A 25653-nucleotide genomic window follows, 5' to 3' on the forward strand; every position below is an offset into this window, starting at 1 on the left:
GCGCGCTAACCGCAAGGTAACACTGCTTCCATCCTCTTCTCCCGATAAAATTTGATAAAATTAGTCTTATTTATCTCTTTGATTCCTCTTGAAGTGCTGGAGTGCTACACTCAGCTGATTCCCAAATGGTTCCCAACCTGCCTCAAAACTTTGTGCCTCTCGCTCTGTGAAAGAGCATGTCACTTGATGTCCCGTAAGTGACGCAGGACGAGCAGAGCCACAGCGACTGGAGCGCGGGGTCGGGGGATTTGATGCTCCTTTTTCAAGAGTGGGCAACAGGGGCTGTAGCAGTTAGCCCCCGTGTCAAGCTTGTTGGTGCCAACAGCATCCTTGGGGAGGAAGGTCTGCCCTCGCCACGGCAACGCTCTAAATTTCTGCTTGCTAATACCCAGGCACGGACCAAAGATGGAATTCTCACTGGGCAGACAGTGGGCTGGAGGAGAAGCAAAATATCCCTTCTCATGCCCTGCACGGCAGCTGGGGATGTTTCTTCTAGCGTGGCACCCTCCGCCCGCCTCCTGGAGACTGCAGCAGAGCGCTGTACCCAAAATGGGAGGGTGATGCAATAGGAGCCCGGCACAGCCCCTCTTCAGCAACTGGAGAAAACTAACAATGACAAAAGGTGCCCTTAAGGGTGTTTGCTTCCCAGAGGAATGCACTTAAGGGCTCTGTGAAGCACACTGACGTTGCGCGCGGGGGAGCGCTTGTCAGCCCTAAGTGAGATTGATAAAAAGATGTTTTATGCAACAGGCTGTATTTAAATCTAAGGGACAATTTCAGCTGCTTTGTGGGTAATAGCAGCTCTTTGATTGAGAAGCCGTGTTTTAAATATGGAATTAGTGAACGTGAGCGTGTTGGTGACCCTGTTTTCGGGGAAGGCACTGTTATGCATGTTGCAGCAAAGGGACTTGAGGCACAGTGGAGTGACTTTAACCCTTTCGTGGCTTTCACCTGGTTAAGGACAAGCCCCTCGGCTCTTTCCTGGCATGTCAGAAGTCTGGGTTTGGTCCCTGGCCACTGTGCAGTGACTGCTCTTGGTTGGGAGCACCAGATTTGAGAGGAGAAGTGCAAATGCCCAGCTGCAGGCTTTTAAAGGGCTGACAGCAGAGAGGCATCTACGCCAGCCCGGATCTGAAACCCTCTCCTGCTTAATTGCCTTCTGCCTGTGCAAGATCAGCCGCTGTTTCAGACGACTATCACATTCATTATCGTTCCCTTTCTGAGCTGTCATCCAACGTTACTGTTCCCCGCCGCACTCCACCCCAGATCTGGCTCCTTTTCAGTGCTCCCTTGATGCAGTTTGGCATCTCTCTTGGTGAGAAGTGCTATTGCTGCCACCTTCCCCTATCAATATCCCTTTCTTGTAGTGCCCTTCTGCCTTGGCGCTCAATACCATCAACTCGGTAATTAGCATTGCATTGTAATTGAATTGTCAAAAGGAGCTTGCATCAGAGCTGAGTAAGTCAGCAGGGTTACTGCTGTCTCCTTTGGTCTTTCCTCATCTTTTTAACATCTTTTCTTCATCGCTTTGTCATTTATTAGTCATGATCACGTCTGAGGATTAGATGGGGAGCCTTTTGGGGCAGGCTCTGTGTCTTCATGCTCCTCCTGCAGTGTTCCTGCAGCGTTCCTGCAGCTCTGCAAGCAGCTCTGCAAGCAGCTAGAAAGCTGTCTCAAGGACTGCCGTTTGGTCCCTACCCCGTCACCGGCTCGCATCCTCTCTCCTCCTGCAAGCTAAATCTCCAAAGGAACTGAGGGGGGACTGTTTCTAGAGGAGCTTCAAGTGGCAGCAGATGTGCAGGGGCTTCTCCTGCCCAGCCAGGTAGAACCAGCTGCTAAAACAACAGCTGGTAAATGCTGGGAAGCAGCTGAAGTGGCTGCTAAAAAGGGATAAGAAAGAGTGCGCACGCTCTTGCTGCGTGCTGGTGCCCCTCTTGGGAGCTGCCCCCATCCTCCTCCACCCAGTCCCACTCACCCCAGACTCCGCTTCTGTCTCAGCCTGCCTGCCCTGCTCCTGCTTTCGGCACTGGCAGCGCGTCCAGGAGAGGGCTGGGTGCTGAGCAGCTCTGCATCTCTGCCAGGACAACTCTCCCGGCTGCTTGGGGCAGCACAGGGGCATCTACGAGCCCCCGATGTAGCAAGGGGGGAAAAAGCCCACGGCCTGGCACAGCTGCGTGCCGCAGTTAAATACAAAACAACTTCCCTGCCGCTGCAGCTCATCCTCTTGGCCACGAGTTTTGGGTTTCCCTTTTGGCAGCGGCATCAGAGGGTTTGCGGATGAAAAGCTGCGGAGCAGAGGAGTGGGGCTGGAGCAGGAAGAAACACCCCGCTGCGGATTTGTCTGGCCCCCACTGAACCCGCTCTCCTCTTGTCTCGCTGCCACCTCCTGCAAGATTAATGCAGAGAGCACGTAGAAAACGCCTTGGCAGAAATAAACACGTCTTCCATCCATCTGGGAATCCCGGCAATCTCTGTTGATGCTCCTGCTCGTAGCCAAGCCACGAGCTTTCAAAACACCGTTGGGACCCGTTTTCCAGTAGCATTTCCAAATAAAGAAGGCAGTTCTTATGCAGCGGTTTGCGGGGCTGAGACAGGAAGCAAACCCATGTGTTGTCTCATTTGCAGGTGCTTTGACCTCTTTTTCCTGAAACTGTTTTGCAGCAATACTTCTGTTCTCCTCTCCCTTCATCTCCTCATTCTGGGATGCTCCACAATTCCCCAGGGAGATACTGTCGCGTGAATAAAGGCTGCGGAGAAGAGCCTACATCAGGACCCACAGGCTGGTGAGACTCGGGCACACGGCTGCAAAGACAGCTCGGGTGCGGTTCCTTTGCACGCCAGCAAAGTTTGCCAGCAAAGCTGGGCTCTTCCAAAAAGGTTAGGCTGACTTCCTAGCCAATTTACGTGCTGATTAAGGGTGGATCTGCGGAAAAGCAGCTGGGAAGGTAGAAACACCCAAGGGCTAGAGCAGGAGTTGTGATCCAGGAGATACTTTCTGTGCTGGCGGCTGGCAGGCCAGGACAAGTCCCATCAGTGCTCCTGTCTACACAAGCAGATGTCGAACGCCCCGGGGAACCTGTGAGGAGCGGGATACAGTCACTCACGTCATGGCAAGGGAGGCTGGAGAAGCATCGCTCCAAGAAACTGCACGTACACTGGATGTCAGCGGTGACCCCAGTGCTCTCGTTGGGTGGCTCTGGCCGGAGAGGGCTGTACGACCCTTCCCTTGTTGTTGGTGGCTATCAGCTTGAAGAAAGGCCTCATGTTCTCTTGCAAATGGGGCTAACGTGGGGCCATCAGAGCCTGGTGGCACCCACGGCTGGGCTCTGCGCAGCCCTTGCTTTGCGCGCAGAGCAGCGATTCCGCAATCAGTGCCAGCAGCGTTATTGCAAAGGCCACGTGGGTGGGGGTTAGCGCGTCAGGATGGCGGCACTTCATCTGGTCCCGCTTTCAAGCGGACGAGGTACTTTGCTGATCTGTGGATTCTACATCCCCCCGCACACGCATCAACTGGCCAGTGCCCCTACAAGCTTCTCAGCTGCTGTATTTCTTTCCTCATTAAAATTAAAACGCCCAGGCCTGCATGTTTCAAAGTCCTTTCCTGTTCTTGCATTCACCGAGCTTACCTGTCCCTGCCCTTCCGTTCACCCAGCAAGGATTCGCTCAGGAGCCGGGGCCTCTTGCTTTGCTGTTGACTGCAGGAAGAGTGAGCCGATAAACTTCTGGAGGACAAGAGTGTGCTGAGAATAATCAATATTTTATGATACCTTCCCAGGCAGGCCGGGGGTTCGCAGCCCGGAGGGAGCTGTGCTGCCTGACCTGCAGCTCCCGGCACGTGGAGATGCTACACCCAGAGATAACCAAACACCGCAGGACTTGGGCAAAAGGGAGTCAAGCGCTCCCATCGCCTGCTGCGCAGCCCCGGCTTTCTCCGGGATCGCTGAATGAATGGGAAAGACATTTCTCCCTGCGACGGTGGGACCTGCTTTCATTTTGTGCAGCAGCAGTAAAAGGAGCTCCCTCCTCCCGGATGGATGGATGGATGGATGGATGGATGGATGGATGGATGGAAAGTCTGCTGGGCTCCTGCCTGCCGGACCCTGCATCCCTTTCCCCGAGGTCAGCAGAGAAACCTCCCAGCATGGTTTTGGGGGTGTCCCCAGTGTTTGGGGGCACCAGGGTATGGCTCAGGGTCGGCACTTTTGCCACTGTAGCTGTGGGACAAATGCCCGCGTCCTGCTGCTGCTGAGGGACTGGTTCCCCGCGGGCTTGTGCCTTGCGGACTCTGGCATCCGAGAAGAGGTGAATCCACCCAACTTCCGTGGGTGTGTGAAACTTGTAGGAAATGAGTAACTTTGGGACCTCATTGCTCTGCCGAGCAGGGGTGAAACCCGCTGCTGGATCCGGGAGCTGCTGGGATGGACACGCTGGCACAGAGAGTGGCTGTGTACGTCTTCCTCAGAACAACCACCTCATCCCTGAGGACTGGCGTGCAGGTATTTTTTGTATTCCTGAACTAAGGTGCCACGTTGCCTTTTTCACTGAAGAAATTCTTTGCTGTGAGGGGGGTGAGCCCCTGGCCCAGGTTGCCCAGAGAAGCTGTGGCTGCCCCATCCCTGGAGGGGTTCAAGGCCAGGCTGGACGGGGCTTGGAGCAACCTGGGCTGGTGGGAGGTGTCCCTGCCCAGGGCAGGGGGGTGGAATGAGGTGATCTTTAAGGTCCCTTCCAACCCGAACCATTCCGTGATTCTGTGACAGACCATCCAGTCAGCTCTGCCCTTTAACTAGAAGCAGCACCTGATGTAGCAACGTCTTTTGGGGCTGAAGGGTGGCCGGTGACCCCCTGTAACCCAGAGCTGGTGGCCAGAGAGAGGAGAGCCAGGGCACAGCTCGCGCACCGCTTCTTTCCTCTCCAGCCAGAACCTCTTAGCCGAGCACACAGCTGAGGACTGGCTGCCAGCACCCTGCCAAATGTATTTCCCGATTTACGCTGCATCTCAATTTACATGTGATTAATTGAAACCTCTTGTTGCTATGGGGCTGCCATCTCCCTGCCTCACCTTGGCTTTCACTTTTTTTTTTTTTTTTTGGTTTGGTTTTTCTTCTGTTTGTTTCTTTGTTTTGCAGGTAACTGCTCTTTGTTCTTTTATTTTCCTGCTGAGATGCGGTGGAAAAACTGGGACTGGGGAGAGAGGTGGGAAGAGGGAGCTGTAGGTTGTAATATGATATAATGGACTTTTGTAAATACGTAGACGGCTTTTGCGTACAGCACAGCAGAAATAATCTGCTTTTCGGGGATCAGGAGACACGCAATCGGACTGAGGCTGCCGGAGGGACATCCCAGAAGAGAGGCAGCAGAAGGGACCTGGAATGTTGGGCAGGGGGGCCGGGGAGGACCAGAGGGTGCACGTTAGTCCCTCCTTGTTCTCACGTGCTCTGCTACATCCCCAAACATCTGAGTTGTTTCGGGCAGCCCGAGCATACCGTAAGGTGAAAAGCCAGCTTTTGGCACCAGCCAGTTTCAAATTAAAGCTGTTGGGGTGGTCACGCATTTGTCGCGTGATGTTATTATTATTATTATTATTATTATTATTATTATTACTATCTTTCCTGGAAACAGCACCATAAATAGCAGCAGGGCTTAACACACGCCTTCACTGCCCCAAACCACTTACAGCGTGGCAGATCCTCCCTTCCCTGCCGGAGAGCAGGAAGGGACCTCCCGGGAGATGGGGGCTGGGGTCTCCAGGGCCTGTGCCAGGGTGGCCGATGCCCCAGGGCTGCCGGTAGCCAGGGGACCGGCTTTCCCAGGCCGGGACTCACATAGGGTGGCTGCTGTGTCAGCGTGGTGGCAGAGCGAACAGCTGCAGCGGGGACCATTCCGCCTTCCCTTGGGGTTAGTAAAGCTCCTGTTGGTCTCCGTGCTGGAGGAACGACCCAGAGTCTGGCCCCATCGCTTGCCGTGGCAGAGGCAGGACAGGGTCCGCGCCTCTGTGCCAAAGACGTTCATGAGAAACGTGATAATCCCTGCCCTGGGGAGGTCGTTATTCTAACATCTTCTGTCTTTGCTCAAGGACAGTTTTCTTTCTTCTTTTAAGTTATTAACATGGAATTATCAATACCCATATTCTGTTATACCTCCTAGCAGGGTTCAAAGCAGATGGATTTCCAAAAAGCTGCAGTTGATTCAGTACAAACGGGAGCAGAATGACATCCAGCATCGAGACGGAGTACGAATCGGCGCTATCCGAGGCACGGGATGGAAAAACGACGCAGGTACCAGCAGCCTTCGGAGGAGCAGTTCAGGGGCACGGGCAGATGTGTAGCTCTGCCATATGGCCAGGAGACCAGCAGCCGCAGGAAAAGGAAGCTGGATTCAGGGCAAACTGATTTATCAGATGTACCTGGCGTGAAACAACCTGAAACCCAGCGTGCAGCCAGTTTAGCGAATAAAAGGTCAGAGGGGAAGGCTGGGATTGCCACTGTGAATTCCTGATTAGTAGAAGCCACAGGACTTAATTCTCCCTTTCAGCAGGACACCCAGGCTTAGCTTAAGTTTTTCCACTGCTAGAGGATCCAACCCAGTTCTTGATAAACTGTTTCAATGGCCAATTATCCTCACTTTAAAAAAAAAATAAATAAAAACACACTCAAAACACCAACCAACAACAAAAAAAAACCTCAGACAATCTGTTCTGTCAAATTTATCCAGCTTCGATAATTGGATATGATCTCTTTGTCTCCCAGGTTTTGGTGAAGCTGCTGCTCCCTGTAACGCTGCGCTGCAGATACAGGGGATGGATTTGCCCTCGGCCGAGTCCGTGGTGCCGCTTCCCATCGCCGGCTCGGCTTGCGGGTGAGAGAAAAGGGAACCAGGCTCCTTATCGCTGCTGAGCGCTGCACCTCTCACACAGGGATCGCAAACCACTTTAAAATCAGGAAACGATTTTGCTTTGCGACGGTGGGGAGAAAAAAAAGAGAAACCAGTAGAGGCCAAGACTGTTTTCCAGAAGAGGATTCGGTGACTTTTTAGAGCAGTCAGTGCCTGCCCTTGCCTTTGCGGTCAGCTGAGACCCGAGCGCTCAGCCTCCGGAGGGCCAAGCTCATCAGCCCCGTGGCCAGATTCCAGTATTACTATTAAAAGCTCAAAAACCCAGAGTCAGCGCCTCCCAGTCTAAAGATTTAAAAAAAAAAAAAAAAAAAAAAAAAAAAGTAGTCCAACTTCTCTGCTTGCTGTCTGGGTTTTTGAACTTCTGTTCTTCATATTTTCAATATTTTTGACCACAAAAATCTAGAAAGCTCATGTTTTAATGGAAGGGAAGGCTTGTAATCCGATAACATAACCCCAGGGGCAGCCTGTAAAACGAGAAGGCTGGTAAGAGCTGGCCACTCCAAAACCTCCAAAGCGCATCCCGAGCAAAACCGGGAATAAAATGTGACCCCTGTTCTCTGGATGCACTCATCATGAAATGTTTATTTCTTTTTTTAACTTGCTGAAAACTTTCAAACTGCCACGGCTCTGCCTGCCCCTTTGTCATGGGAAGGATGAAGGACCTTTTGTTGGGAAAGAAATTCCTAACGGAGTCTTCGTCTGGATGGTTGGGTGCGGGTCTGGCAGAGATGTCCCGGCTACAAGGAACGATCTCAGCACACGAAGAAAACACCACTCTGGACTGGAGGGTAAGGAGATTATAAGGATTAAACAAGATGGAGAGAGACGCTTACAATTATTATTAGCTTCCAAATCTGCCCAACCAGAGCAGCAAGGCGCTGCCCATCTGTTGTTTTACGTCCGCGCGGCCCTGATGGTTTTGTTCCTGTCTGCACCTTAAACGTGATGTTCTGGTACAACCTGACCGTAAAGCAACGCCACCAACAGCAAAACCCGAGACGGGCGATGCAGCGGTGAAGCTGGCTGGGTGGAAGCAGCTGGGGGAGAAGAGCCCTGCGAAAACAGCTTGGAGAGAGCGAGCGAAATGGCACCTGAAAGGCAGTGCTGTAACGGGAGAGAGGGCAGAGCCCGCGCCGCTGGGCAGAGACGAAAGGCAACACAGAGTTTTCTTAAGGAAAATCTCAAAAATGGTTATGATTAAGAACACATTAAATTGAGCTGAGCGGTAATATCACATGAAGTGGTCGTGGCTTTTCGCACCGTTCAGATCGACTCCCTTGGCATTTGTGTTACAAATTCCCTTACCCACCTCTGCCGTCACCTGACGGAGAGATGTTGCTCAGGGCTGCCCCAGCAGCACAGGGCGTGAGATGAGGGGGATGGAGAGTCTGCCAGGAGCTTGCTTTAGGGGATGGGAAGAGGATGAAACCTTTTTCAAAGGAAATGCATAAGGATGGATTTTGCAGACTTTTTCCTAAGAAATCCTCATCTGAGCAATGGGGCTATTTTCTAGGGGAAGATTTGCCTCTGAAAGGGAAGGATGCTGGAGGCAGCGCAGTCTTGGAGGGTTGTATGTAGGGGAGGGGGTGTATGTGCAGGGGAATATGTGTGTAAACCATTCCCGAGACAGGAATTCGTCGCTGTTCTTCAGCTCACGATATTCAACTCTCTCACAACACATAAACACGTCCACATGGGTGCAAGGTGTGTCCATCTAAGGCGCATCGTCAGGGTGCCAAGCCCTAACGGTTAATCCCAAGAGCCACGACACTAACAGCGGCAGCCAGCCTTCGGGGGAGCAGAGCAAGGGCAGCCCGAAATCCCCGCGATCCGGGATGTGCCTGCAAACATCCTCCATCCTTTGGGTCGAACAAGGGGAAAAGTTTCAGCTGGAAAGGAAGGGGGACTTTCAGTGCCTGGATGGTTTTTTTGGATGCTGGGTTTTTTTAGGCAGGGCAGTTCAAAGTGTTGTCTCAAAATGGAATTTTGTGTTTTGTTTTGTTCCTGGTGAATAATTTAGAAGGTTTTTAAAAGCCCTAAGAAAAGACCATTCTGAAATGACCTTTGTCTTTTTCTTTCTCCCCAACGTTGCGGAAAACCTGAGTGAGCCTTGATTGCGTTTGGGAGCTGTGTTTTGGCTCAGCCTGACGTGGAAACCTGCTCCTGGTGCATTCGTATCCATGGGCTCGACAGGCAGAAGCAAAACGAGCAGCTCAAGTGACTGGAGCAAGAACCCCATGCAGGTAAGGGGCAGAGCTGGAAATATATCCCCTGTCGTCTATCCCCGCTCTCTGCCGAGCTCTTTCTGTCTTTAATCAAACAATCACAAAGGTTGTTTCTGTGGCGAGACCGTGATCGGCCTCGCCGCTGATTGGGGTGAGTTTTCCCCACCTGGTAGCACCAGGGAAGGGAGACGCTTTCAGCCGCTGTAAATCAGCGCAGCATCGCTTTCCCTTCCAGGGAACCGCGCTGATTTATGTTGGCCTCACGGAGGTCCCCGGCAGACGTGTGCCGCTGGATGAAAATCAGGCTGTCGGGTGCCCCGGTCCCACTGATGGATGTGACCACCCAGAGGCAGGGACGTTTAATTTAGGGTGGCTCAGGAGCCGTTGCACCAGGGGATGCGGTGGGTTTGCCGGGGTGGCAGTGCCTGGCAGAGGGACAGGGCTGCCTGCGGTGGCTCCGGGTGCCTGATTTTAATCTGCTGCCACGTGCCAGTGAGAACCTGAGTCACATTTTACAGCCTTTTAATCTCACAAAATTCTTAAGAGCGAGCACCTGATGCTGGGGGACCACCTTGGGATGCTCTCCCCAGCATCGATGGGAGCACCGGGCTTTTTATTTGGCAGGGGAATAGAGAGAGCTGAGCTGTAATCCCGGTGAACAGAAGCCACAAGAGCATCAGGGAATGAGAAGACCGAAAAGAAACACTTAGCGAAGGTCAGCCACGACTGTTTACGTGGGATATACACATGACATGGTAAACTTTGTGCTGAAATACAACCTTTCCCCGCATATTGACTGCACAAAATCCCATTTTGATGCTGAAGTGCTTTGAAATTGTTCTGTCAAAAACTTTCTCGACATCAATATGCTCCAGCAAAATGCTTCAATCTTGGTGAAACAGCCTTTCCTGCTGGAAAACTCTTTAGTTTAAATATTTCCTTGGCTCTGCTGCTGCTTCCTGGGTTCATGCCCTGCTTCCAGCATTGTTCTCTTCTGTGACCAGCATGTGACAAGGCTTAAATAAGTAATGATTTGTAAAGTGCTTTGATATCCTCTGATAAAAGATGCCCCGGAACACACTGCATTACGGTACTGTGACTTCTCTCCCCATTTCTTCAGAACGCATTAAATGTGTGGGCGCTCCGGTTATTTCCTCTAACGGTTGATATTTTACCCTGATGTATTTTTATCTTTGCTGTATTATATAACTAAGTTTTATGTTGGTGTCAATCTGAGAGCTCCAGCACTGTCAGTAAATCTCATCCAGTTTAACACAAGCCTAAGACGAGGATTCCTGGTGATAAAAAGTAGAATTAACCCAAATAAGGGACAAAGCTCCTCAAAGAGGGCCTGGTCCCACTGTCCTTACCCTGAGAAAAGTTAATTAAAATCAACACAAGCTGACTTTCACTCTCAGGTACATCCTTGGCATACACCAGGAGAATTTGTAGCCCATAGTTTTAGCCTCCTGAAAGCTTTGAACCTGGTGAAGCCCCCAGAGAAGTCGCACAAGGGGTAACTCCTCCTCTCCACCTGCATTAAAGCTGAGCAATCTTCTTGGTGAATAATAAATTCACCATGAAATAAGTCGTTTCCTGGGGAACTAAACTATTCATGAATGAGATGCTCATTTGGCAAATCGCTTTGGCCAAACAAACTGTGAAGAAGAGAAAGCGCGAGGAGGGGGGCGGTGAGGAGGCTCCCCGGCACGGAGCCGGCGTGCACCTCGTCGCTTCGGTCAATACACAAAATGCGTGGCCTGGGTGGAAAATCAACCGGAGAAGATCGACCCCTCCGAGGAGCATTCATCTCCTCCGAGGTTTGGTTTGCCCTCTGGAAAAAAAAAAAGGTCCTCTGGGACACCTTATAGCAGCCTTCCAGTCCCTAAAGGGGGCCTACAGGAAGGAGGGGGAGGGACTCTGGATCGGGGAGTGTAATGATAGGATGAGGGGTAACGGTTTCAAACTGAAAGAGGGGAGATTTAGATGAGATATCAAAGAGAAAATTTTCACTCTGAGGGTGGTGAGCCCCTGGCCCAGGTTGCCCAGAGAAGCTGTGGCTGCCCCATCCCTGGAGGGGTTCAAGGCCAGGTTGGCCGGGGCTTGGAGCAACCTGGGCTGGTGGGAGGTGTCCCTGCCCAGGGCAGGGGGGTGGAACGGGATGATCTTTAAGGTCCCTTCCAACCCGAACCATTCTGTGAAATGACACTTTTTCCTTAACTACGGAGGGAGAGCAGATAATTAGCTCCAACCAGACATCTCACTCCCAGGCAGCAAAAATGAGCTGAATCCTTCTGCGGTGGCTACAGCCGCTGCTGCCGCTCGGTATTTTTTGAGCCAAAGTCTCTGAGCGCTGGATGCCAGCTCTGACCTTCCCAGCACATCAACATCTGCAGGGGTCAGATGGGCGGCAGCTGGTGCTGGCAGCCGGGCAGCCCCCTCTGCCCTGCGTGCTGGTGGCCCGTGTGCGTGACAGGGGCTTATCCCCAACACCACGATGCCAGAGCAGCCCATGGCTGGGGACCAGTGTCTGCGGTGTGCTCCTTGCCCAGCTCCCCATTGCCCTCCATGGGGCCGTGCTCAGTCCCCCCGTACATCAGCTGCTGCCTGCTGAAATCTGGGGGAGCTCACACGGGGCTGTCCCCTGGGAGGACGTGGCATGCAGGAGCTGATGTAGAATCACAGGTTGTGTTGGGTTGGAAGGGACCTCTAAAGGCCATCTCGTCCAACCCCCTGCAGTCAGCAGGGACATCTGTAACTAGATGAGGCTGCTCAGAGCCTCATCCAGCCTGGCCTTGAATGTCTCCAGGGATGGGGCCTCCACCCCCTCTCTGGGCAACCTGGGCCAGTGTCTCACCACCCTCAGTGTACAGAACTTCTTCCTCATGTCTGATCTGAACCTGCCCTGCTCTAGTTTAAACCATTGCCCCTCGTCCTGTCGCTACAGGCCCTTGCAAACAGCCCCTCCCCAGCTTTCCTGGAGCCCCTTTAGGGACTGGAAGGGGCTGTAAGGTCTCCCCAGAGCCTTCTCTTCTCCAGGCTGAACCCCCCCAGCTCTCTCAGCCTGTCCCCACAGCAGAGGGGCTCCAGTCCTCGGATCATCTTCGTGGCCTCCTCTGGCCCCACTCCAACAGCTCCATGTCCTTCTTGTGCTGAGGGCTCCAGAGCTGGACGCAGGACTCCAGGTGGGGTCTCACCAGAGCGGAGCAGAGGGGCAGAATCACCTCTCTGGATCTGCTGGCCACGGTTCTTTTGATGCAGCCCAGGATGTGACTGGCCTTCTGGGCTGCAAGCACACATTGTTGGCTCTTGTCCAGCTTGCAACCCTGGAGATGTGTCTGCCTGGGCAGGAAGGGACCGCTCCTGAGATGGTGCTCAGCCACCGATGAGGTGGAGCTGGAAAGTATCCCCAGGATATCTGCGCCTCCAGCCGCTGCCTACCATGTCAGGATTGCTTCCCGGTGTCTGAGAGCACACTTGTATCCTGGGGTCCAGCAGCCGGGGCTGTGCCGTGCCACCCCAAGGAAGCCAGGGACGATGTGCTGGGTGCGCAAACGCTTGTTTGCACAGGGAAGAGAAGCGAGTCTGCAGGGGAGGAAACCACAAACACACACTGCGAACAAGCGCAGCTTCCAATTTCCCTGGGCGGCATCGATGCTGATGTGGATTTTCCATCCCTCACCCCTCCCGCCACGCTCAGCTCCCCAGCTCGGCTTCCTCCGCGGTCACAGGAGCCTTTCTTCCTCCTGAAGGAGGGGATATGTCTCGGTGACAGGGCGTACAAGGCACCTACTGCCTCCGCCAGCAGCGGGGCGGCGAGGGACGCTGCCTTTCTCATGAGCTCCTGCCTCATTTGGCAGTTGCTGTCAGGGCAAAGGACGAGAGCTCCTTCAGCGTCACGTTTTTTGAGGACCAGCCCTGGCCATAGAGAGGAGCAAGGCTGTGAGGTTTCCTGTACAGGACGTTGTTCAGACCAAAACGCGTGCAGAGCTTCAAAAAAGAGTGAGATTTTACTTCTTGGTACGCAAAAGCCTGCAGAGCCGGGCTGATTAACATACGAAATTTGGTAAGAGACGTTAAGTCTTATGCTTTAAATTTTAAGCCAGCCTCCAATTACTAGGGATTAGGAGACTTCCTGAACCATCCTCTGCAGCGCCTGGCGCTGAGCATCCCTGGAAGCGCGATGCTGGTGTGCGCTCTGCAGCCTTCTCAAACGCAGCTCCCGGCCCTGGCCTGTCAGCTGCAGCTCGTCGGGCACGCTGACGAGGCTGACAGGCCTTGATTGCAATTAAGTTGCTGCTGCTCATTGCCCTGGGCCCATTTTCCATCAGCAGGGGCAGTCCGGCGCGCGCAGCCGGATTTTATGGGTGACGCAGGCGGACGCAGCCAGGCTAGGGAGATGTGAGGATAGCTTGCGAGCGCGGTGCGAAAAAAAAGGTCGCAAAAACTGGAATATTCAGGTCATGGTGTTTAGGAGGGGAGCACGTGAGGATGGTGCTAGCAGTGGGGATGGTAATTAGTATGTTAATTGGGCATCGCTTAGGGGTGAGCCCACCTGGTGCCCCTCTGCCTTGCGGGGGGTGTAAGGGCGGGGGCGGCAGCTGGGGCTTTGTCCCCCGGGTTTGTGCAGTTGTGCAAAGCAGAGTGAGAAGCACCGCGAGCCAGACCGGGGGTCTGGGAGGGGGAGACCCAGTATCCCTCGCTCCAGGAGAGGAGGAGCCTCTCGGTTCTGGCCTGGATGCAGCTCCAGGCTTCTTAAGGATGCCTAAAACCTTACTTTTTGGGTGGCAAAAACTTCAGGATAGAAGCACACCCCCCCACCGTGCTGTGTTTAACAGATGCCATTTGGCTGCTCGTAAATGAGTGTCTGACGCCAGACTTTGTTTCCCCTCTCCAGCCTGGTGCTGCGTTCCGACCGACGCTGATCCCGGGCATCCTGGTGTCGTGGTGATGCTGGAGCCGGTCCCATCTGCGCTCTCCGGGGAGCCCTTTGCACGGGTGACACCACGACTGCTGTGACCGATCCCCCGGGGCCGAGCAGGTCCATACACTCGTCGCAATCAGCAGCAGCTCCTGGCTGAATCCTGGTACAGTCACATACTTATTTCTGCAATATTTCATACTATGCATATTTATAATGCCCTTTCTCCATAGATCCTAAAACATAGGATGAGGGGGAGCGGTTTTAAACCAAAAGAGGGAGATTTAGATGAGATCTGAGGAAGAAATTCTTGGCTGTGAGGGTGGTGAGCCCCTGGCCCAGGTTGCCCAGAGAAGCTGTGGCTGCCCCATCCCTGGAGGGGTTCAAGGCCAGGTTGGACGGGGCTTGGAGCAGCCTGGGCTGGTGGGAGGTGTCCCTGCCCAGGGCAGGGGGTGGCACTGGGTGGGCTTTAAGGTCCCTTCCAACCCAAACGTTCTGTGATTCTACATTAGTTGACTCATTAACAAAGTGGTAACGACTGTGGTAATTTAAGACCTAAGCACGCCTATGAATTAGAAGTTTTACCGAGGGACTGAAGTGATGACGTGAGGTGTGGGTTGGTTACGGCTCAGCCTCCGGGCCGTGGGGTGATTTTTGGTGATTCCCTGCCCGGGGGAGCTGACGGGGGTGGGTGGGGGCTGCGGCTCAGCCTTTTCTGCAAAGCCCCAAGACGCTGCACGGCCGTGGGAGGACTACGGGGAGTTTTGTCATCCTGGTACGTCCCCCCCGCCAGCTACTCATTTAATCAGGGCGGCACACGACATTATGGCCAACAAACGCCAATGAGAGCACATTTGTAGTTGCTGGTGTTATTTTCTCCTTAATGAAATGTCAAAGGAAGGGAAAACAGCAGCAAATGTCAGCAATTGGTCTTTTATCCCATAGACGGTTAGACACGGGCCTTCTCAGCAAAGATGCCAATTTATTAGGAGGCAAACCTCGGATGGATTTGACAGAGTGGAAAGAGCTCAGATTTCCATTAGTGATCACCTTTTAATCAGCCCCAGCTCTGCTAATTTGCTATAAACACACTTTGCCATAAATATAAAGGCAGTAAAGTGAAGGAGCACAGCCTCGGGGCGCGCACTGTCCCTGGCCGGGGGGGACGCCACGGCTTTGCTGACTTGATTAATAATGGCAGGGAGCAAATGAACACCCACCCTTGCGGTAAAGCAGAATGACGGTCACTGAACTTACGTCCGCGCCGCAAAGATTGCTCCAAAGAAATCAGGGACGGCTCGCTCGGCTGTGGCCCCGCCAGCTGGGAAAACACATCAGCGTTATAAAAAAAATGCAGAAGTTTCACTGAAAAATTGCGGTTTATTTCGTTGTGATTCGTGGATGCAAACAGCGTGGCAGGGAGGAACAGGGGCGAGGATTTCTTTGTATTTTCCGTAGAGAAAAAATGATGCTGGATGTTAGAAACGGCGGAGAGGAGCAGCCCCGCTGCTGCAATCCTGGAGACGCAAACTTGTGTGTTTTGGTGACGCTGCAGAGCTGAAAATAACCTTGAAGAGAGTACGTGCGGAAAGGGCCGGTGGCTCGTCAGGAGAGACGACAATTAACGGGGAGATGGACGGGCGGCGATGGGCCGAGCACGGCGGGGGCTGCAGAGGTCAGGCACGCGGTGCTCGCAGCGAGCGAGAAAGCGAGAAGGTTTCCAAAAAAAATCGCTGCTGTGCCTGTGCCATGCTCAGCACTCAGAAATAAATAAATAGGTTTGACTTTGCTTGTCTGACCCGCAGGACGCATCCGCCCCTGGGCTCCTCTTGCGGGGAGCGAAGCCCGGGCTGCCCAGCACGGTGGCAGGTCGATGGGTGCGGAGCTGCAAATTTTTACTGCCTGATGCTCTCCCCTCCTGGGGGTAGATGACACTAGTAGTTTTTTACCATTACAGGGATATTTTAAACTCAAATTATGACTTTCAGGGAGCCTACCTTGGATGGCGCAGCCACGTTTGAGCCCTTGATTTGATGACTCCTCTCTCCCAGGCTGCTGTCACGGTCCTTCACTCCCTGACTCGAGTGGTGACACTCGAAGAAACGCGTTCTGCCGCTCTCACGATGCAACGCCCACCTGAGAGGGCGCAGGCAGCAAAGCGAGGGGCAAACGCCGACACCAGTGGGGGAAACTCAACTGGGGAAGGCAGCGCTGCAGCTGGGGGTCTCTTCCCCTTTGCAATAACAGAGGAACAGGGACCTCGTGCCCCTGGAAAGCAGCTGGAAAGGTCGGTGTGGGAGCGGCTGACCGGGATTGTGGCCGGTAACTGCCCTGTGAAATTGCCGCGATGGGGAGGCAGCAGCAGAGCAGCGCGCAAGGGCAGAAGCTGCTGCCCAAGTGAACCCGAGTGCGGCGTGATATATTTAGCCCAGCGGTGGTGCAAAATACAGAAATAGGAAAATGAATCACGGCCGTGTCTGATACCTGCCGGGTGGCTTTCTCGGGCTAGTTTGTCAATGAATTAATTGCAGTGGTGTCGGCCTTAACTCATCAGATATTGGCAAGCGGGAAGTCCTCCGGTGAAATGCAGGCTGCTGAGTTCGTTGCCGATTTAGTGAAACATTTAAGCGTGTGCTTAAAACCCCCGACTTCGGTTAGGTCTGAGCATGTGCTCAGATGCTTAAGTGAGTTGCTGCAGGGAGATGGATCTGTCTATATGCTTAAATTTGTTCCCGAGGCGGTGATTTTTCAGGTTTTTTGGTATTTTGCGTGCTGCTGCCCTTAGAGAGCAGCTCCGGTGTGGTTAGCCCTGGGGGGGAAGTTTCTTCGTTCAAGTTTCGGTCACGGGCCCCAGCTCTCCCCCCGCCTGCTCAGATTCAAACCAGGCGGTAAAAGCAGGCGTACCCGTGGCACCGTCCTATTTTAGGCTGGGCTTTTTGGAAGAGAAATTCTCCTCAACCCTTCCACCACCCGCTCGTGTCCCGTGGAGGGAAACTGGCCACCGCAACCTCCTTCCCCGCGGCTTGGCTTCGTGACTCCTGCGCCTTGGCTCCTGGCTACCAATGCGAGAGGGGAATGTTAAAATTTAACTAAAAAGGGATTTTCAATTACACAAATGTTTCTGTGAATAGTAGGCTTTGCAAGGCATTATTCCACAAATCCTAAATATGGGGTTTAACCTCCTCGTTATTATCCCTTTAATTTCGGAAAGCCTTTGAGGGCCTTAATCTGCCACACAATTATGTTCAGGCTGAGTTAAAAGCCCGCTGGCAGCCGCGGTGACACGGAGGGGGCGGCTCAGCCTCACCTTTATCAAACGCAATATTAAAATATCACGTTTCCCCTTCCCAGGGTGGGGGCAACCAAACACCTTTGGGGGCAAAAGCAACTTGTTTTCGGTGTCACCCGAGTTATGCCGAAGCGGGGAGATGGGGGGCGTGCTACCGTGGAGCCCCGGGAGGGGATTCCTGCCGGGAATCTGGGCGGGGAACCCCCGTGGGAAAAGCGGGAACCCCCGTGGGAAAAGCGGGAACCCCGTGGGAAAGGTGGGACCCCCGTGGGAAAGGTGGGACCCCGCGTGGAGCTGCTGTTTGCGGAGTGGGCGTGGCTTGTAGGCGTGGTCTGTCTGACGTCACTGATTTGCATACGGGCCCCGCCCCCGGACGCGGTCAGCGCTGGCGCCGCAGGAAAGTTTGCGGCGGGGCCGGGGCCGGGAGCGGGGCGCAGGGCGGGGGGCGCCGGCGGGATGGACGCGCTGAAGTCGGCGGGTCGAGCCCTCCTGCGGAGCCCCAGCGTCCACAAACCCTCCTGGGCCGGCGGCCGACACAAGAGTGAGACCCCCCCCGCCCCGCTTCCCGCACCCCCCCCCCCCCCCACCCCGCTTCCCCGCACCCCCCCCTCCCGCCTTGTCCTGCACCCCCCGCTTCTTCCTTCCCGGCTTTATCCCGCTTCTCACCCCCCCTGCACCCACTTTTCTCCTTCCTTGAGTTTCCCTTTCTCCCTGCTTTACCCCTTTTTCACTCTGCTTTACTCCGTCCGCTCTCCCCCCCCGCCCTGTTTTCCTGTCCCCCCTTTCTGCTTTACTCCTCTCCCACCCCCCTTTTAGCCCCCTTTTTGCCCCTCCCGTTTCTCCCCCCCGTTACACCCACCTTCCCCTGCACCCCTTCCCCTGTGCAGCGGTGGGATGGGGCGGGGGGGGGGGTCTGTCCCCGTCATCCAGTGGGTGGGTGGGTGGGTGGGGGCCTGTCCCCGTCACCCGGTGGGTGGTGGTGGTGGGAGGGGGGGGATGTCCCTGTCCCCCGTTGGGGGCGAGGGACAGAGAAGCCCAGCGGGCTCTTTCTGGCCTCGTCCCACCGCTGGCTCCGTCACACGATCGATAGCCCCGTGGCAAGCGGCTGCTCGGCCCCTGCCGGGCGCCCTCCCGCTGTGGCCGGGGAAGGGGGGGACCAGCCCGGCCGACCCCTGCCCTGCCACGGAGCCCCGAGCATCCCGGCGGGCAGCAGGAGGGTGCCTTGCCCTGCCTGCACCCCTTGGCACCCGCGGGCGAGATCAGACTTCTAGATTGTACTAATCTGATGAGATTGACCCGGCATCATTCCACCTTTTTGCTAGAGTTAAGGGCCAAGAGCTGCGGGACGTGAAGGGGCAGCTCCGGGGCTTGGGGGCTGCACGGCAGGTGGGGGGTGCTGCCCCAGTTTGGCCTGGCGGGACGTGCCGGGCAGAGAGGCCCTTGAGACGCAGCAGCCCTCGGACTTGCCATGACCTTGCAGACCACCCCCGTGCCCTTCGCTGGGTGGGGGGCATCACAGGTGCACCCCAGGCATGGGCGCAATCGTTTGCGTTAACGGGAGGGTGGGTGAGGTGGTGGTGAGTGGTGCAGAGCAGGGTGCGTGGCGTGTGGAGGAGCGTTTGTCTGTCTGTCTGTGCTGCTTCAGCTGCTCCTTCCTTTCTGAAAGCACTTCAGTGGCTGCATTTAAACCACCCGTTTCCGTCCCAGCCTGGCACGAGCTGTAGCATCGTCCCAGGCAGTGTGGGGTGCTCGGGGGGGTTCCCATCCTTGGTGAGGCTCTGAGCAGGGTACAGGACCGGGGGGCATGTGTGATGCCTTGCGAGCGAGGCCGGGAGCGTGGGGTGGCCAGCTGCCCACCCATCACACGCGAACTGCCTTCACCCCAGCATGCGCGCCCGGCTTTGGCCGCTGAGGATGGGAGAACAGTGGCAGCACCCTTGGCTTTTGAGGAACACAGGGTCTTCACTGGCACCCCCTGTTCCTAGCTGGGACACGAGGTAAATGCAGCATCTCTCCTGTCCTTGGTTTTTCCTTTTCCTCTTCAGGGTTGGGACCTGCTGCCGTCTGTCGGGCGCGGAGTCCCTGCCCTCCTGGAAGCTCTTGTCTCCCCAGGAGACTGCTTCCACCCGCCTTCCGTCACTTCCACCTCAGCCAGCGCCGGGATGGTTGACCGCGCAGCACCCACACCCGGCGCGGGGAGTGGTGCCGGGGTTTATGGCTTATCTCCCATCTCGCCTTTGCAGGGAGGTTGAGTCACCGGGGGTTACCCCAGGGCCGCCTCTCGCCATCCCCCGTCTCCCGGCAGCCCTTGCAGGGAGCTGCAAAGTTTGTCCCCGCTGCTTCGGAGGCAGCCGAAGGAGGCTGAATACAAGGCAGCGAAGCCTTCAGGGATATGTTTTGTTTGCAGCGAGTGGAGACTCCTCTCCAGGAGCCCTGTTGCTCCCAGGGCCATGGGACGCCTCGGGAGGGCTTTGGTTTGTTGCCTCCTGCTCAAAGCAAAATCTTTAAGTGTAAGAGCTGCAGGTCCTGGGTTACCAGCTCCATGTCTGGAGGTTGGATCCTGCGGTGCAATTTCAGGCTTAGAAATACCCACACGACTTCCAGTTTGGTCCTAAGTTTATCTCTGTATTTAGGACCCTCCTTCCCACCCCCCAGCATGCCAGGGAAGAGGCTGGTGGCCTCCTTGGCGATTGCAAGGGAGAGCAGAGACCTCTCCCCGGCCAAGCTTCACCCGCGCGATGGGCTCCTCGGGGCTGCTGGTGGCCGATTTAGCGAGTCGCAGCCCATCACCTGAATCCCTGCAGCTGTGCGTGGGCTTAGCTAGCGGCAAATCCCGTCTTAGCCTCTGCGGAGAGGTGATGGTTGGCGCAGGGTAAGGTTATTGCCGTGCGCAGGGTGGCACCGAGCCCTCCCCTGCGGCTGATGCCCTTGGTTATGGTGTGGGCACTCACAATTAAACTGACAGGTCTTAGGGGGTCGCTACCACTTGCTGTGGCTCATGGAAAAAAATCTGGGGGGTTGTTTTTGTCTCTGCCGTGTCTCCTTCCCCCAGTACCTCGTGAGAGCTCCCAGCTGCTTGGGCACGGGGGCCCAAGCAGTAGCTAAATCAATACCCTGCTCATACCCAAACGCTCCCTCAGGGCTTGACGGGGGTATCCTTGTGCATTTGGGAATTCAGGAACCTCTTTGTCTCTCTAGAGCTCCCGGAGAACTGGACGGACACCCGTGAGACGCTGCTGGAGGGGATGCTCTTCAGCCTCAAGTACATGGGCATGACGCTGGTGGAGCAGCCCAAGGGAGAGGAGCTTTCCGCGGCCGCCGTCAAAAGGATTGTTGCCACCGTGAGTGTCCGTGCTGGAGCAGAGCCCTGGCTCCTGCTGGCCAAACAAGTCTGTCACCAGGGAGAGTTTCAAAAGCCGCCGGTCTGGAGGCAGTGCTCTCCGTCTGCAGGCTGGGGGGTGTCCGGATTGCAGGTCCGGCCCTGCCAGGGGTGAGCAGGCATCTGGTGGTGCAGGTAGGAATGCATACGGCGGCACTGGGAAGCCCTTGAGACCAGCCCTGGCCCGCGGATGGGGCAGGCTGCGGAAAGCTGGTGTGACGTGTCTGAGCTCTGGCTCCCCTTGATAAGCTTGGGTGACCCTGGGTGTGGAAGAACCCTCTGACCTGGTGAAATCAGCCTTCCCCAGGGCCATCTCTCCTCTTGCAAGGCAAGGAAAGCGGTTTGAGTGCAGCCAGCACGTGACTAGGAGCTGGCGTACAACTCTGGCTTCTCCTTCCCGGGATTGGGAGGGTTAAGAGGAGAAGGGAGCAGGAAAGCTTGCTCCGGTTCCCAGCCAATACAGCCGCCGTCCTGCTGTAACCTCTGTTACAAGAGGGACTCATTTTCAGCCATCCTCTTGCACCAAGCCTCCCTGGAGCCCCTGCTCACCAGGCTCCGAGTAAAATTAACGCTCTTTAAGCCCTTATAAAACTGAATGAGGCAAAGACCCAATCGTACAGTTAACCGTCATAAAACTCAATGGGGTGGCGAACTGCGTCGGGTAATGACGGATCCATTCCTGGCATGTGCTGAGCAAGATGGGAGGGGAGCGCTGGCATGAAACGGGAGCCGCTGGCAGAGCCCTTCACGTCTGCTCCGATCGGCCCCGAACGGAGCCTTTAAATAAAAGCCCCAGGGCTGAGGCCAACCTCGGAGGGGCAGGACCGACCGCCCGCCGCCCGCCCTGGATGTGGCTCAAGTGAGTTCCCCGGGGAGCAGGGCTGAGGATCCAGGGCTGCAGCTAGCTACCTCTGTATTTTTTATTTTTTTTTTTTTTTTTTTGGAGAGAAGCTAGGCAGTGAGCTGAACGTAACCTGAAGGCTGAAAGCACAAGACGAGTAAATAAGAGAAAGTGGCCCCTAAAAAGTCTAGTTGGTTTTTAAGCCGGTGTCCTGACCTTGGTGCGGGGGATGCTTTGCGGCTGGAGCCGGGTTTGGCAGCACAGCTCCGATCCAGCTGCCTGGGAGCCCACATCCCGCAGCAACGTCCTCCTCCCATGTTGGTGCTGGTGTCCCCCTCTCTCCGGAGCTGGCCCTAAAGACAAAACTCCCCGGGGTTTCACCCGAGTTTCTGCTCGGCCAGAGCAACCGCTGCTCCATGCTGGTGGCCGGGGGGAAATCCTCATGGAAGTGCTGGGCTGGAAATACCTCCAGGTGGGGTGGGGTGGAGCGTGTGTGTCCTTGTCCCCTTAATGCCAGCAAAAATCACTGCTTCAGGGAAGGAAAAGTTTTAACAAGTGCCTTATCGCACCTGGTAGTAAATTCAGTTTCTAGCACTAACGAGTGCTATTAATATGCTTATTAGGTAGCGTGTACCTGGAGTCTCTGCTCCACTTACGTACCTTTGGACGTATCGGTGTTAAAAGCCTGTAACTTTCCTCTCCCCCTTTTCCGTCCAAAGGCAAAAGCAAGTGGAAAGAAACTGCAGAAAGTGACTCTGAAAGTCTCGCCCAGAGGGATTGTGTTAAACGACAGTGGAACAAATGAGCTGATAGAGAACGTCTCCATATACAGGTGGGTTATGGGATGCGCTTCGGCGAGTGCCTGCCCCGAGGGTCCCCGATGGCTCCTGCCGGGGTGTCGCAGCCCCTCGCCTGGGCGGGCTCCGGTCCCCCCCTGGGCTGAGCTGACTCTCGCTGGCCACCACGTCTTGCAGAGGGGCGGGGAAGGAGGTGGTTGCTCAATTTAAGGTAAACTTACGTCTGGTGCACTAAGTGTTCAGCTGGGGGTAAGGAAAGACGTGACGAGCCTGGAGGCGTCGTGCGTGTGCAGACTGCAGCCGAGTGCTCCATGGCCACGCGTGGCTTTACCGCCTGTTCTTGGCAATAGAAACGCCAAAGCATCCGGGGCGGTAACACGAGTTGAATACGGAGGGTGGTCAGAGCAGCTCCGAGCGGGTGAGGACGCCGGAGCCGGGGCTGCCCTCCCCTCGCTGGCCGCTCTGCGCCTCTGATGTGTTTAAATAGCTCTGACGAAGAGCCGGGCTGGGCCAGCTGCTGAGACCCAGTACCGGTGTGGGGAGGGCGAGGAGGGGTTATGCCATATCCGCTCCTTGGGCTTTGGCAAGTATTTCTTCCAAAGAGGCTGGAAGCAGGCGCTCACCTCAGATCTGGCCCTTTCCATCTCCTCCTTCCCTTCTCCCTCTACATCCCCCACACTCTGCTTCTGTCCTTCGCCTGCTGCTCTCTCCCCCTTTGCTAAATGTGGGGTGGGGAGCGCTGGGTTGGGGCACGCTCTCTAACCAGATGACTAACCCGCTCGCTTTTCTCCAGTTCAAACTAAGCAGCCGCGTACGGCCAGGGGTGCTGAGCCCCGGGAGATAAACCCGCTGCTAAAGAGCAGAGCTGGTGGGATCACTGCGCTGGTGTGGAAGAGGCAGAGCCGTGGGGCCGGGGCTTTTAGATCCTGCCTTAAATTCTGCCCGGATGCTTTAACAGCGGGGGATAAAGCTGTTCCTCCCGGTCAGTGCTTGTGTACGAGCATCCCCTCGATTCAGTTGACTGAAGTCAGCGTATCCTGTTGATGTGGGGACCGATGCCGCTCCCCGGAGATGCTGGTGCTGTGGGGTCACGGCGAAAGCCGTCTGTGTGCATGGGGGGGTCATCTCGCCGCTCTGCGAGCATGGTGCTCCCAGGGCTTTCCTCTAACACCTCTGCTGCCTTCTCTTTGGCTCTTCTGCTCACCGGGGAGATGCCAGCTCTGAGCTCTTGCCCCGGATCAGGTGCTTGGGCAGGACGGGGTGGTCACGGCTAAAATGCAGCCACCGTCCCCAAACGTGCCGCGGCAAAGGCCTCGGTCCTAAACACGCTTCAGAGGCGGGTGAGAGTTGTCCTTTCCCTGGAAATTCGTGGCCATCATATATCGAGCTGAGCCTGCGCAGGTGACCTCCCGTGGCTTTGTCACGGTCGTTAGAAGAGTGGCCATGGCGCTTTGGGAACAAATGGGAGAAAGGAGTGAGCATCCAAACGCCTCTTTAATCCAGAGCGTGGCTCAGCTCTGGAAAACAAAATATAGGCCATTGAGCAGAGGCACCCTCACACACAACAAACCATTAATGCGGTGTAAATAAATTTTGAATGTGGCTTTTTAAGTCCCAGCATCTGCTGGGAACTGGGACCTTCCCGTCCCCTCCCTGCAAACTCTCAGGGGCAGCGAGAGCAGGAGCTGAAGGGGCAACGTGGGGTTACGGGAAAACTTTTACTGAAGTGTCCCACTTTTTCCTTGGGTTTTCTCTTTCCTTAACACCTGTGTGATCTATCGTGTGCCCCGGGAAGGAGCTTTGCTCGCTGCTAGCGCCTGACACCTTGCACTAAACCTCCAGGGCTGCCCCGATCCGTGCTGGCTGGCTTCAGACAAGACGCTGAGTCCTGCAGCTCCCGGCGTGGACCGAGCCCTGGGAGGTGGCAGTGGCCGATGCTGAGGGACCCGCTGCCCTGCAGAAGGGAGCTGAGCCCTCGGCCGCAGCCTGGTTGCCCCAGGCAGGTCAGCCCGTTGCTCCTCCAGAGCCTTTTTGGGCATTCTGGAGTCAGCTCTGCCCTGCCCGGGGCTGGGAGAGACGCAGCCACCCTGGGGGTGCTCTGCTGAGGAGGCTGAGCCTCCTTCCCCACGTCCCGTGTGCTCAGGGGTCTCGGAGCATCCCGTGCATCCTCTGCATCTGCTACTGCGGATCTCAGAGCCTGAATTTCAGCCTTTCTGCCGCTTTTCTTGGGCACCCCTGCCTCAATTTCTTTCCCTAGTTTAAACCTCGGGATTAAATCATAGGCTGGGAACAAGTCTTTCTCTCTCCTTGTGAGCTTATTCTCCGAGGAAGATCTTCCAGTGTCTCTCTTTGTCAGGCGTAGTCCCAGGCTGGCCCTCTGCAGAGCCTTTACCTCTTCTAACCTGTCCTTTCCCACAAGGTGAAACGTTTTCTCTTCTCTCCTGCCTCTGTGTGTGATGCACGTGGTTCACGCCATGGCTGCTCTGGGCTTCTCTTAGCGCTCAAGCCAGTGGCATCGACTCCTCTGCTTTGGGAAGGAGTCGGATTGAAGCCTTTTAACGCTCCTGTGCTCCCTCTGCCTTCCCTGCTTGGCCCCGGAGCTGGAAGCCCAGGGGCAGGCGCTTGCTGCAGGTCAGAGGAGGGTTTGGTTGACCTCCCTTATGCACAGTGCCCCGGACAAGACGTTTCGTTCTGTCTTTCAGGATATCCTACTGCACGGCAGACAAGATCCACGATAAAGTGTTTGCCTACATTGCCCAGAACCAGCTCAATGAGAACCTGGAGTGCCATGCCTTCCTCTGTACCAAACGGAAAATGGTCAGTCCAGAGGAAGAAATGGGGATGTGGTTGTAGGAGGAGGAAGCAGAGAGGGGCCGTGCCAGGGAGAAGACACCCTAGTTAGAGCGAGGGGGTTCCCTGCCCCTGCGGACGGCCGCGGGAGAGCACCCACCCTCCTGCCGCCGTCACCGCAGGCCGTTTAATCCCGGCAAACGCTGCCCGGTGCCTGGCCATCGCTCTCGAGCAGGCACGACTCCGGGCTGGATTCAGCCCATTGTTTTGCAGGTAAAAGCCTTTCTGCCCCAAGGTTTGGGGCGGGGGGTGAGAGGACCTGGCCCTGCACTGGCACCTGAAAACCCCCACCGTGCTGCGTCCTGGCTGCTGGGATTCTTCCCTGCTCGGCATCCGCTTTCCCGGGCTGAGCCCGGCGTGGAGAGAGGCTTTGGCAGGCGGGGGAGGTCTCCGGGGAGGCTGGCAGCGAGATGCCTGGGGGCAGCCTCATTGATGGGAGGCATTTAGCCAGTGGTTCTGG

The 25653-nt window shown here is 55.6% G+C and overlaps 1 protein-coding gene across 9 annotated transcripts in view; it reads left to right on the forward strand.

Annotated features, from left to right (window-relative positions):
• Positions 1-5747: 5747 nt before the first annotated feature.
• Positions 5748-25653, forward strand: part of LDLRAP1 (low density lipoprotein receptor adaptor protein 1) — a 30996-nt gene continuing 11090 nt past the window's right edge. For 5 of the 9 annotated variants that reach the window (XR_010073706.1, XR_010073705.1, XR_010073707.1 and 2 more), the window contains exons 1-4: positions 17690-17867; positions 20525-20667; positions 22266-22378; positions 25046-25160. Coding sequence is in view for 6 of the 9 variants with exons in the window: in XM_063355700.1 (XP_063211770.1) it covers positions 17783-17867; positions 20525-20667; positions 22266-22378; positions 25046-25160 (456 nt within the window). In the remaining 3 variants the exon portion in view is untranslated. Of the gene's footprint in view, positions 5896-6147; positions 6276-6746; positions 6856-7466; positions 9135-9740; positions 9872-14013; positions 14204-17689; positions 17868-20524; positions 20668-22265; positions 22379-25045; positions 25161-25653 lie in introns of those variants that run through there. The other 4 variants (XM_063355702.1, XM_063355705.1, XM_063355706.1 and 1 more) reach the window with 4 other exon arrangements.

This window comes from Chroicocephalus ridibundus, chromosome 19 (assembly GCF_963924245.1).
Source record: "Chroicocephalus ridibundus chromosome 19, bChrRid1.1, whole genome shotgun sequence".
NCBI classification, from domain to species: Eukaryota; Metazoa; Chordata; class Aves; order Charadriiformes; family Laridae; genus Chroicocephalus; species Chroicocephalus ridibundus.